The sequence below is a fragment of the Dendropsophus ebraccatus genome, chromosome 7 (genome assembly GCF_027789765.1).
Source record: "Dendropsophus ebraccatus isolate aDenEbr1 chromosome 7, aDenEbr1.pat, whole genome shotgun sequence".
In the NCBI taxonomy this organism is placed as follows: domain Eukaryota; kingdom Metazoa; phylum Chordata; class Amphibia; order Anura; family Hylidae; genus Dendropsophus; species Dendropsophus ebraccatus.
Genome location: NC_091460.1, coordinates 41,644,125 through 41,658,301, shown reverse-complemented (window position 1 = coordinate 41,658,301; position 14,177 = coordinate 41,644,125). Strand labels below are relative to the sequence as shown.

The 14,177-nt window shown below is 41.9% G+C and overlaps 1 protein-coding gene across 1 annotated transcript in view; it reads right to left on the bottom strand.

The window, feature by feature from the left end:
• EVC2 (EvC ciliary complex subunit 2) overlaps positions 1-14,177 on the bottom strand; it is an 80,527-nt gene that overhangs the window by 17,954 nt on the left and 48,396 nt on the right. The window contains exons 14-17 of the mRNA XM_069977397.1: positions 11,669-12,129; positions 9,980-10,184; positions 4,690-4,806; positions 2,318-2,539 (exon numbers count right to left, since the gene is read on the bottom strand). Coding sequence (XP_069833498.1) covers positions 2,318-2,539; positions 4,690-4,806; positions 9,980-10,184; positions 11,669-12,129 — 1,005 coding nt within the window. The remainder of the gene's footprint in view (positions 1-2,317; positions 2,540-4,689; positions 4,807-9,979; positions 10,185-11,668; positions 12,130-14,177) is intronic.

Below are 14,177 nucleotides of genomic sequence, written 5' to 3'. Positions count from 1 at the left end.
CAGGGCTAGTTACCAGGGTCTAGCATGGGGTAGGGAGTCACCCTTTCTGTGGTAATGCTCCGACAATCCATGGCCATATATTAAAAAATGTTATATCCCTGGACAACCTCTTTTACACAATATATATATATATATATTAGTTTTTTGTAGGTTTTTCTCATTTAGATTTTTTTACTTGACATGCATTGTGGCATGCAAACATGGAAAGGTGAACATGCCCTTGAAGTGTGATCGTTTCGATCACTGTATTCATGTGGAAAAAATCCCTTCAAATTGAAAAATCCTGAATACATTGAAACACATTACTCAGTAAAAGAAACTAATTAAAGAACTTGGTTGGAGAGATGAGCCTCAGTCTTCTTAATAAAATGATGGAGAAGTGAGATGTTGACACTGTACAATCCCAGCGACAGAAGGAACATGGCAGAGTCAGACAGGACCTGACACAAGTGAGTAAAAGACTTCCCTACCGACACCAGATCATTTGTTGTGTCACATCAATCGCTTCCCGTATAACGTGAGACGACTCCGGCATAATCCCTGCCCCTCCTCAAGCAGAACTAAACTTCCCATTCCCTTCCAATCTGTAGATATTTTCAGTTTCAGATAGCTGGCTTCATACTGGATGACAGCTCGCGCTGTGCTGGAACACCCATATATCTCATTTATATGTAGAGAGGACACATGGGGGGAAGAAGCAAGTATCATTGCGGTCGGTGAACCCTTTCATGACAAGAATCATTTGGATCTTTCTGACCATTATTTTTTCTGTGCTATATAAAAAATAGATATATGAAAAATGTATACTTAGAAGGTCTTAGGGGTGTGGGACCTCATGTAGCCACCTTTGAAGTGGGCGCCACTTACGGCCTATCACTTAATATTTGTGACTAACAAGAATCTTACAGCTTTTAGTATATAGGCAATTTAGATTTTTGCTTCACCTTCTAAAAGCCATAACTCTTATTTTTATCATCTATGGAACCAATTGTGCTTTGTAATAGCACCCTTTGGGGGACATTTATGAAGGCTGCGCTACTGGCAGATTCGCCTCTTATCTCTGGTGTATGCCAGTCGTTCCCCCACTCACCTGGTTGGGCAGGAGAGGGTGAGGCCTCCTAACGCCTCTTGGTTGATCCGGTGGGGGAATTGGGGGGCTCTCTTCATAAATGTCCCCCCATATGTTTATCTTTTGTTGTAGTTCACTACTTTTAAAACATTATAACCGATCTTAAAAAAATAAAAAATGTTTTGCACTGGAATATTCTGACCCATATCCCGTAAAACTGTTATTTTTTATCTACACACCTGTTTGGGGGCTGTGAACACATTAAAAAGTCAAATAGTTTATTGATTTTTTTTTTTTTATTTAAGAATTTTTTAGTGTCCTGTCAGATTGTTAATTCACTAGTATACTATACATCTGGGTATGTTGTAATAATAGATTTTTACATGGCAGAGATTTGGAAAATGTAATTGTTATGCGGCCAGGATGCATGGCAAGTATAACTCATTATGGAATTACAGCTCCAGGGCTGTCTACATTTATACTCTGATCCATCACCATTTGGCTTGGGGGAGCCTTGGTACTTGTTGGACTATGAGCGGTGGGAGATTTCACATTTAAGGGCTTTGAGGGTTCTGGACGATTGGGCCCCCTGTGGAGTTTGCATCCTGGGCAGAGGACCTGATCTTTACAGCTAATAAAATATATAATCTTAGGGAACAATATTCCATACCCCTCACAGGGGGTTAAATAACTAGTATCGTGAAGCTGGCTTTGCTCCTAAGCCTGCTCCATACTTCCCTAACACACTATCGCTATACATGTATGGTGATAGTGTTAATTGTATTGTAGTATGTATAGATATTGTTTATCACTGTTATGTACACTTTTAGGAGGGGGCTCAGGAGACAGTAGTGGACTAACGTCATTCATTGAGGGACATTTTTAGATGTCTCTGCAGATCCAATTGTATATCTGCCTCCTGGCTGTTTCTCTATGTTACCGGCATCAGACATTGCCCATTGGATTTTATTTAGTGCACAATGCTGGGTGAAAAACCAAAGGGATAGTAGCTGAAATCTAAATGTCCAATTCTTCTCTCCTCATTTCTGGTCTTCTTTCTACCTTCTGATCCTTGACTCCCTATGGCCATTCCTTGTCATAAACCTCCTTTCTGCCCTTTCACCAATATCTGCCCATTGGGATGGATTTTTCCTTTAGAGTCAGACACAGTCTAAGGCCTGGTAGCATGGCCCGGATGTGAATGAGGCCTTGGGCAGACGTTCTCTAGTTATGTTCCTCATCGCTCACCTGATTTAGAGCCTGTAGAAGTTGCTCATATTCTACAGTAATACCAGATCTGCTCTTCTCTTCCAGTAACAGGGACTGCAATTCCAAGATTGCCGTGTGGATTTCTAGGCTCTTGGCTTTGTTGTGAACTGCCTGGAACTGTAAGTATGTTATATATTCTCCTAGTTTATATTCTCTTGCCTTCAACTGATGCACTCGTTGGACAAGTAACTCTGCCCGAGCCTGAAAAATACACAGAAAAGATATAGGTATATTTTTTATTTTGCATAATTATAGAGCCCACAGCTTGTTATAAGGTACATGAACAGAGGTTTTATTCATGAGGTCACCCATTTGAATACAAAATTTAAAAAAGGCAAATAAACTGGATATATATTATAAAAAAAAAATCACGTCACAGAGACGTATCAAAAATTTTGATTGGTCGGGGTCTGAGTGTTCAGACCACGATCGATAAAGAGAACGAGAAGAGAGAAGGTCCCCACTAAGCGTATTCTATCCTGGTTCTGTGTCAAATGAACTGGACGGCCGCATAATGTAAGTCTATGGAGCCATCCAGCTCACACAGGGACAGGAACGCACATCAGCATGGTCGTCTCCCTGATGGTTCTCTGAATCGGTCAGGATCTGAACACTCAGACCCCAACTGACCAAAACTTTTGACATGTGTCAAGTCATAACTTTTTTTTTTTTTTTTTATGACAGGCACACTTTAACAATAGATGAATGCTCTGATACAAGCACAGAAAATATGGAAAAATTAGGGGCAATCGGTTTTCATGTTACTATAACCCAACATAAGCAGTGATGCAAATAAAAACAGCTTATAGTCTTGAGAAAATGCTATTAAGTACATCAAGCTCCTCTCTGAACTGCTGGATGCCAAACTGCACATATATTATTTAGTTAAAAATCCACGATGTAAAAGCAGAACCACTACTTCTGGTAGTAAAGATCACCCACGAGACTCCTTAGTAGGCCAAGGAAAACAAAGAGGAATTACCAGGTAAACAGAAAAGTAAGGAGGTCAGATGAGGATCTTCAAGTGTTATTTTTACTGCACCTGGTAAAGGGATTTTCTGCTAATGTGATGATGGCGACATTGGTTTCTGGCTTTAAAAATAAAAAATTTTAGGGTTTACACCTGCGTTATCATTGTTACGTTTTGCACTTCTGTTGCGGTACTGCAGTGTCTTCACAGAAACGATGCAGTACTGCAAGAAAACTGCTGTGTGTGAACACAGCCTTACCACTGAGGCAGATCAATTAAAAAAAGAACACAGAGCAGGTAGATCTGTTGCACCACCTGAAAACTAAAGCCTTGACCACTAGGTGTCCACTGCATATTGTCGGGAAAAATCTGTCTCTAGTAACAGCTAGATCAGGATAAATTACAGTAAGCAGAAGTAGTGAAGTTTGCCATGTGCTATTAGAGGGAGCCTGTGAAAAAGCCTGGGCTGTGTACCTACCTGCACATTGCTCCAGATGACTGATACTGTTCCTCAAGGGTAAATCAAGGCTTCTCTCTTATCTCTCATCAGCTGATTTTAATCACTGGTGGACAGTGTCACTAAGACGGGGGCTTCTCAGCCGTTGAGTTCTCTCCCCCCACTTCGGTCCGGGCGCTTGCTTCACATCACATCACATCACAAAGGGAGCATGGATTACATCATAAAAGGAAGAAGGGTATTTAACGGCCTAGAAGCCCTGTCTCTGTGACTCTGTCCACCAATTAAATGCATTTTTTTTTTTACCTAAAAGCCTCAGACATCACTTATAAAGGTAATTTTGCAATAAGCGGCAACCGTTGTGACCTGTGCGAATGTCCTTTTCGCCAAAGGGGATGACAATATCACTTTATCATTATCATACACTAACAGTAAGCAGAGGTCCTTAATGTTGATGGGGGAAAAAACAATATACAGCAACAAAACTATTAAGACATAAGAACGGCACAGAGGTGAGCCCCACTGCTTTTACCAACCTATTTTGGAAATGATACATGCAATACATGTAAAGGAAAGGAAATAATGGGTGGGCGAGGGAAAGAGGTAGCATACCCTTTCCATATCATTTTCAAGTTCTGTATTTTCTATATCAGTCTCCAACGAAGAATATGAGGTGGATATTTGTGCATGACATTGCCATGCCTATTATCACTAGAGCTTTATGCCTGTGTACTAACCCAGTCTACAGAGGAGGCTTCAATGAATAGCTCCCAGGGGGAACACTTCCTGCACACCATTAAATAGGTTGGATTTCTTGAACTGAGTCTTATTTTCGTAGAACTAGAAGGAACAAATCAAAAGCAAACACTCATGTAACTGGATAAGTCTTCACCGTCTGATCCGGTCACATCTCATTTTCATTACCTGCTTAATCTTGTCATCTGCAATTTGTGCTTCATAAATCAGGACTTTATCCTCCACAGATTTCTTTGCGATTTCTGCCGCTCTGTCCTGAGGATGTTTTGTCGTCTTTGAACCTGACTGTAATAGAAAAGAAACAATTGCATAGGAGCTTATTTCATAGAGAAACAAGGCAGGTTATGTAAACGCTACATATCTCTGCTTAGCTGGAGAAAGCATCTAACTTGACTATCTGAAATAGTGCCGTTAAAGTTTATAGGGAACTTGTCCTCTGATCAGTGCTGCTAACAAGTCATGAAGGTCATCCTTGGCGGCCCACCAGCCATGATTGGTAGACCTCTCCCTATACCCAAACAAAGAAACGGCTCATAGTCAAGGCTGGTGGGGTGGGGTGAAAGAAGCTGCCATGGACCACGCTATCGACTCAAGGTTTAGGCAGGGATGAATGTGATGACAGGTCCTTTTAAATATATTGTTGTTTTATATGTTTATTACATACCTTGTGTGTTGTGACTGTTTCACACAATATGGCAATAATATTTCCTTTTTCCAGAGGATAATTCCCTAAAGGACCCAGTTAGAGCAGAACGGAGAGATCGGTAGGTAGCTTGACCAGGAACACATTACCAGCATCCCTCATTCCTGAGGGTACAGGTTTGGGGCCAAATACTGCTGAATTAATGAAGGACAGGAGATCCTAGAAGCAGGGCTTCTGGCCAACTATAAAGTTGGGTGAGGTCTGGGGTGAGCCCCAGCATTCAGCCCACCATTTTACATCCCTGGGTGCCCTCATTCAAACACTGTATTTATTTTGCTGCTGCACCTCTCAGTGTATTGCGATTTTACTATTTAGTTGACTATCTTCACTTTTTCCTTAAAGGAGAATTAGGGGCAAGACACTTTTTTTTCAATATGCCCAGGGAGGGAGTGGGTGAAAACAATGACATCCACTTACCTCCCCAGCTCTGATGCCCGCTGCTCTGGTCCCAGGGCACTTCCTGGTGGTAAGAAGGGACCTGGGACGTGACAAGGCCACTGAGCGGCTGTAGCAGTGTCCCACCTCTACCGCTCAAAGGCTGAGCGGGCCTGCCAGGTTCCTTCTCACCACCAAGAAGTTCTCCTTTAATAGTAAGGTAGGCAGGAACATTATTTCTTGATGGTGAGTGAATCAAGCTCAGTGGGTGAAAATTAGACTGAGGGGGTGTGAATCTGCCCCAAATAAGTGTAACTATAAGGCTGATGTGGTGTATGAATATGAGACTGAGGGGGTGAGAATCAGCCCCAAATAAGTGTAACCATAAGGCTGATAGGGTATAAACCAGCCTCAGGAGTGATAGACTATGAGACTGAGAGGGTGTGAATTAGACTGAAAAGGGTGTACATATGAGAATGAGGGGGAATGGTAATATGAGGAAGATGGGTTGTGAATCAGGCTCAGGGGGTGTAAATATGAAGCTGAGGGGGCAATAATTAGATTAATAGTCCCCCAAGACAAACTTATACTCTCTTTTACAATAAAGTTCCCACCCAACTGACTATTCAACTGCAAATATTTACCCATATAGTAAAATCTGTCCACCTGTGAGCGAGGCAGGAAAGGATGTAGAAACTAAATAAAAACAGCATTGGACACAGGATTTTTTTTCTTTCATACTGACCATAAGTCTGTTTTTAACAAACATGAAGAAAAAATGTACATGTCCAGCAGATGCCTTGACAGTGTTCTTGCACTGGCCAAGGGATTTCATAAAAAAATATGTTAAAAGCATATGTAAATATATTTTAAAAAAATGTAAAAAAAAAATATATATATGTTTAATATATACTTTGTGTATAATGAATGGAAAGACTCTATTGAAACATTATACATAATGTACAAGGGGCTGCTGATAAGTCTTTGGCTTTGTGTTCTTTTTTGTTTCTATGGTAATAAATGTTGCATCACATGAAAGCCTTATGTGTCTAATATATGTTTTCCAAATTTTGTGTATGTAGCTTATGGCAATAGTGATCCTGGCACGCAGGAAAAAAATGGCGGAGTCTAAGGCGATATTTACAGCAAATGAGAGCAGAGGAGTAATAACATTCTTGTTTCTGCAGAGAAAGTTTGCAAAGGATATTCATGGTGATATGTTGCAGACATTGGGGGGGATCAATGCCCTTCATATTCTTTAGGTAAGAGCTGGGTTGCCAAATTTAAAACTGACCGATTCAGCACCAATGATGAGGAATGTCCTGCATGACCGAGAACGGTTTTTGTTCCGGAGATCGTCGATGCTGTGCACAACCTCATACTGGAGAATCAGCGAATTTAAGCTAAAGAAATAGCAGACATCATGGGGATTTCTCCTGAACGTGTTTGTGTCATTATCCATGAACTTTTGGACATGAAGAAACGATCTGCAAAGTGGGCCCCAAAATGTTTCACAACAGATCAGAAAAGCATGCGAGTCAAAAAAACACTTCCTGGTCCATTTGTCAGCATTTCCGAGCTGATAAGAACTTCCTGGATGGACTGGTCACTATGGATGGTACCTGAATTTATTTGTATGACCCTGAAACCAAGGAGTAGTCAAAAGAGTGGAGGCACAGTGGTTTCCCTGGTCAAAGAAGTTCAGGGTGTAAAAATCAGCCACTAAGGTGATGGCGTCTGTGTTCTGGGATAAGGAGGGTTTGCTGCTGGTGGACTACCTTCAAAATGGTTCCACCATCAATGCAATGTATAACATTAAACTTTTGGACCAATTGAAGGCAGCTCTGAAGACCAAAAGGTGCAGCAAGCTGTCCAAAGGAACCTTGTTCCTGAAAGACAGCGCCTCCACTCACACTGCACAAGCGACCACTGCAAAACTGGTGGAGCCAGGCTTCCAGTTGGTTGACCACCCATCTTATTCACCAGATCTAGCTCCCTCCGACTATCATCTGTTTCCAAACCTCAAGGGAACCAAATTTCACACAATTTCTGATTCCATGGCTGCTACGGATGACTGGTTTGGGGCACAACCGAAATCCTTCTTTTTGCAAGGCTTACAGAACTTGGAATACCAATGTAAGAGGTGTGTTTACATCAGTGGAGAGTATGTGGAATAAATGTCAAGCTTCATCTTCCTATCTAGTTTCTTTCTGGGTAAAGCCAAAGACTTATCAGCACCCCCTTGTATAAGGCTATTTTTTCAGCTATTCATAACATCTGTTATACATAAGATAACTTATTCTAGATAATTCCCCTATAAAGGCTTCCCTAACTAAACTATTGTAACTATACACAAGTCGTCGTGACTGTGATCAATGCTGTGGCAGATAATGAAGAGAGATGGATAATGAACCCTGACAGGAGAGCAGCAGCGATGTCATTGAAACTAGAAGGCAGAAGACATACAGCCAGGTGCCATGGGTTTGGGGCCCCCACAATCTAACGTCCCTACAAAACAGATCTGAAGCGTAATTAGCAAATGAGAAACTAATGAAATGTCAGCGGGTGCGCGGAGGCCGACAGGCACTGCTATATAATCACATTCCTCCTGGTTCTCAAATATCTCAATAAAAAAAACTGTACGCTCTATGGCCTGTGGGACCTGGATAAAGGGCAGGCAGACTGTTTATCAAAGTCAGAGAATAACAGGTCCACAGGCTACATATCTGCTACTAGGATGGCAACTGCAATGTACTGTAATTCGTTTAGATGTAAGAAAACCCAATTACAATAGAAAACCTTGTGGGAAATGGTAATGAAAGTTGAATATTTTGCTTCTGATTAAGAAAAGAATATTTAATGAGTGTCTCCCTATGCTTTCTGTACGTGTACACATTGCAGACAATGTCATTCCAAGGTTTTCATAAAGGGCATTTTTTTTTTCCCTTGGATACCAATGCACCCTTAAAGTGACAGAAGGGTAAATGCCAATCACAAAACAGGAAGTGTCACTCAACAGACAGCCGATCCTTAGGACCCTACTATACGGAGTGATAATCAGCCGAATCAGGCCAATTTGTCCAATTATCACTCCATGCAACAGAGGCAACGATCAGCCGATGATCGTGTCATCGTCTAATGGTGTCTTTAGGTCCGGACCTTAAAGCAACTCTGTACCCACAATCTGACCCCCCAAACCACTTGTACCTTTGGATAGCTGCTTTTAATCCAAGATCTGTCCTGGGGTCCGTTCGGCAGGGGATGCAGTTATTGTCCTAAAAACAACTTTTAATCCGCAAGCGCTGTGTCTAACGGCCGGGGCTTAGATTTGTATATGCATTAGGCTGGCACCACCTCTCTGTCCTTCCTCCCCACCCTCCTCATTATTAGGAATGATCCAGGAACATTTACTGCTGTTTGACCTTTGCACAGGTGTATTAACGATCCAGCCCATGTGCCGGGCTGCCACAGGTGGAGAATAGGAAGCAATCTGCCTGGAGTATTCCTAATGATGAGGAGAGTGGGGAGGAAGGACAGAGAGGTGGTGCCAGCCTAATGCATATACAAATGTAAGCCCCAGCCGTTAGACACAGCGTTGCCGGATTAAAAGTTGTTTTTATGACAATAACTGCATCCCCTGCCAAACGGACCCCAGGACAGATCTTGGAAAAAAAGCAGCTATCTGACTGTACAAGTGATTTGGGGGGGGGGTCAGATTGTGGGTACGGAGTCGCTTTAAATCATCGCCCACCGACTGTGCATCGCTACATGTAATAGCAATACGCGGCCAATGGCTAACGATATACATCCTGTTATACATCCCCCCTCCATGCTCCCAGTCTTCTCCTGTTCTGTCTCCTCCCCGGTACTGTAGTTTCTAAGTTGCTTGTCTGAGTTGATAAACCACTCAGCCAAACAGTGGCCACGGTGGTGCTGGACAGTGATTGGCTGAGCGGCCTGTCAGCTCTGACAGGCCACTTTGAAGTTACAGCCACAGTGCCATAGAGGAAGAAGAGAACAGGAGAAAGCCGGAAGCGCGAAGAGGTGATATATCATAGTTAAGGGCAAGGGCTGCACGGACATCGCTAACAATGTCTGTGCATCCCTTGCTAAACAATAATAGAGCTGTGTAATAGGCTCAGTAATATCCAGCAGATCAGCGATTGTTTACATTATTAATTGGGCCATCATCAGCCTGTCTAATAAGACCCTTATAGTAAGGATAAATGGAGGTCACTGTGGTCCGACCTTCACCCATCAGGTGGTTATCCAATGGATTGGGGATGACAAGTCAAGACAGGAATACCCCTTTAAAGGATATATCATTGTATTCAAGAAATTATAATAAAAAGGGTATGTGACCATCACAATCTAACTCACCTTTTTCTCCCTTTCTTGTAAACTTTGGTCCACTTTTTGCAACTCTACATTTCTCCAGTCATTCAGGTACTTCTGAAGGAGAATTCTGCTTTGAATTTTTGGAAGGGCTAAAGTAATATCCATCTGAGAATAGCCGGAGTGGAACTCAAGTTTCGTCTTCTGCACATCATCCTCGGACACGCAGAGATGTAACAGGAGGACCTTCCTGTGTGAACACAAAGTCACATACATGAAAACAATAACATGGGAAAAAAGGCTATTATTGCCATAAAAAGTCAAAACAAAGACACGTTAAAGGGGTATTCTCATGTCCACTAATATACTTGTGGGCCTCATCAAGTTAAATGAAACAATAGATACATCCAAGTTGTATCTTATATAGTAACTTTGGATATCCCCCCTCCACCATCTGTCCTTTCTAGAATGCTGTACAACTGGATTATGATCACCTAGACCTTTGTATAAGTTAATGTTATGTCTCTATGAGACTTTCTGACTTCCTCCATTGTTACGGATGTTGACAGCTTACATTGTTACTTAGGTGCAAATAGAGACTCAGATCCATCAAGTTCGCAGTTCCCCTGATTAATTATAACCCTCAATGTCACCTGTCATCCGATAAATATCTTGTCCTTTTCTGAATGCAGTCATTGTATGTGCTATACAATGGGGTAAAGGGCATCTTTGGAGCAGCCTTAAAGCATATATAAGGCAATTACATGCATAATATAGTTATAGAAAAGCCTCCTTTATGGACAGGGGTATTAAGGATTGCTTGGTTGCACGTGCTGCAGCTCCACTCGAGGCCTTTGGGACTTGTGGACGCTTGGCTGTTTCCACGGCTCCCATGGAAAATTAATGGAGCAGAGGCACATGCACAATGTACTTATATGTTCTAACAGGAAACTGGGGCCCCCATTCAAGATTAGCTTGTCCCCTCTAATCAGCTGGTTCTATAATATTATAAACATTGTAAGATGGGAATATCCCTTTAAATAGGATCGGTTACTTCTCCTGATGTCTGTTTTAGAAAATAATTGGATTCTCAGTGATGAAATCATTTTGGAACATCTTTTATTAGATTGGCATTGTGCCTTTTTTATTATTCCTCTCGGAAATCTAACAACAAACTGGGAGTTATCTTTTAGCCAAAAAGAAAGTAATACCTACCTGCCCTGGCGCCTCCCAGGTGCTGTTGCATATCCCTGAAATCTCCTACTGCTCCAGGACAAGATGTCCAAGACAAAACGTCTCAGCAAGACATCTTGTCTTGTATGTGGGGAAAATAGAGGAGCAGTGAGGGACCAGAAGGAGCTGCAATGGCAGCTAAGAAAGACAGGGGTAAGTAAATATCACTTTTTTTTTATCCTACACCACACCTAACATACATATTATTCTAGATCCTCATTTATTGAGTGTGGTGGTGGGAAAATGAACCCTAGCTGCCAGATTCCCCCACAGACTGCACTTGGACACCTTGTGATCAGCTTATTCTAATAAAACTCTTCTACCAAGATTGTCCAAAGCAGAGAGCCCCTTTAAACTAAGCATTTCATAAGAAACTCCCAATCCTATATTCCTTAGGAGGCCCATCTCTTTAAATATGGACATATTTCCAATGTGAAATGTAGTTAAGCTTCCAAAGCAACATTCTAAGAGTGTAGAGCCTGGAGCTTAGGGAAAACCTACGTGAACAACAGCTGTTCCCAGTTTCTTAGATTCTTTTGCTCCTTGAGACTGACTTTGAATTCATCATCGAGTTTCCGCATGGTACTCTCCAGAGATGCTCTTGACTCGGCTGCTTTGTCACTTTCCTCCTTCTCTAGCTGCTGAGCTAGGAGTGCCATCTCTCTCTTGTGCTCGTCTAGCACTTGTTGGAGATGCGGTCTGGGCACATTGAGCTTTAACATTTCTTGTATAATTACAGCACTTTGGACGTGTCTGAGATCTTCAATTGCCTTCTCGGTCAGACTGTATTTAATCTCCTTTAATTCGTCTGTGGCGTCATTATCGTGCTTCTCATACAGCTCTTCAAGCTCCCGGCAATGATTAGCAAACAGCTTTTTCCAGTGTTCCAGATAGGACTGCACTTCCTTAGAGTACTTACAGACCTCCTGCACTCCGCTCAGCTCCTTCTTCTGTTCTCTTAGCTATGTAGAGAAAATCAGAGCAAGTACGTATTAGATGAGCACAAACACACTAAAAAGGAACAGTATAACAAGTTATGAAAGGCTATGTCCAGGGATGCTGTCCCTCAGAGGGGGTCCACTAGCTCAACTGAGAGATGGAGCCATGCAGAGTTAAAGTAGAAAAAAAAGACCCAGTCTGTCTATATTTAGCTGACCCATATTTTTGAGGACATATCAGATGTTGAAGGGTACAATGCTCAAGTGAACACAACTATTTATCGGTATGGAATCAGACTCCACCAACTTAATACAGCCCAAAGCTGGCTGTCGCAGCCCCAGCCACCTGGATATCTGGCTAGAGACTTTTTGCATATTTGCTTTAACCAGGGGGCAATGCACCTAGGATTTCACTGTGTTGAGCACTTTTACTAGCAGATGACAGTGTCTTCTTTTGCTGGTCTCCCTGAGATCAGTGATCGTATTTTTGTGGTGGTCTACTAGGCATCGCTCCCACCTAGCCACAATCCTGCTCCACACTGATGAGGGGAAACAGCCCAAAACAGCTGTCTGTGGATGGATACTTGGCTTTGGTATTTCCCTGGTCATATTGTTAGACTCGTAAATTGAGTAGGATATTGACTAAAAGGTCCATTTAATATGGTGGTTTTGGTGGCCTCCTTACAAGAGCCATCCCTTGGCTAGGTCCTTCCCTGGAGGATGTCTAGTCCCGTGTTTCGAGACTCTTAAATAAGGCGCCACAGTCTCTTTTTGCATATTAAGAGGACATGTCATCCCTCTGATGTGTCTGTTCACTTGCAATACTCATGGAGACAATATTATGCTGTCCTTGTTAATTCTCCTGGAAATCTATGAATAAATGGGCAACTGGGTGTGATCATTACACACGTCAATAGGGTGTTTACCTACACAGCCTGATATTGTTCAATCAGTGGTGGCAGTGTCTGACACCCTACCAAAAGAGGTATAATAACACCCAGGTGTCCATTTATTCATCCATTTCTAAGGGGAATGGCAAAAGAATGACACAATGTAGAGTTACACTGGGTTCATATGTAGCATTTTGGTCAGTATCTGGTCTTGATTTTGAAGCTTATTTTACTTCGTATTTTTAGCCAAAACTATGGGTGGAATTGAAAAAGATAAAAAGTATAATATATTTGTCCCTTCTTCTGTGTTTTGATCCCACACTTGTTTTGGTAAAAATACAGATAAAAATAGCTGCTATAAAAAATATAATATAATAATAAAAAAATAATAATATAATATTAAAAAAAAATAATATAATATTGACGTCTGTTGATGTCTGAGCAATGGTGAATGCTGTTTCCACATCCAATAGGCTTATTGTGAAAACTGGCAAAGAGGAGGTCACTACTCCTAAGTTCCCAATCAGGTGTGAGCTGGAGAGTTCTCCCTGTTGAGAACTGCCCTTTTCAGGACCCTAGTGGATAGCCAAAGTCACGATGTAAAGGAGCACTGATCTCACAGATCAGTGCTATTATACCGAACCTACTGCAAGACTCGATCCTCTTACAGGGAAGGGTGTACAAATGATTGCAATTCATTGACCTTGGCTGCCATCACGCATTGGCTGCAGAAAGATGAACGGCTGATAAGTGATGAACAATTAAGCATTTGCTGATCATTGGCATATCACACAAGGCAATATTAACCTGTTTGACCAATAATCAAAATATGCAATGGGGCACTAACAGCCTATACCTTAATTTCCATACTGTTTGATAAAACTTATTACCCTAATTGCCGGAGACTGGAGTGCTACAACAAGAATAAAAGAGTCAGATTTATCCCCTTTACTCTTATAGCCATGGGGGCCATATACCGTAGCACATACAGCCCCTTAGCTAATATGAAACTACCCCCCCCCCCCCCAAGCATACTATTGGACAGTTAGGTTAAGCTGGGACATCTATGCGACTGTTCCACCATATATATATCATGCCCCCGCAATGTACAGTATTTGCTTTCTTTCATTCCCTTTATCCTCAAGTCACCTTAGAAATACTAATAGAATCTGAAAAACAGAC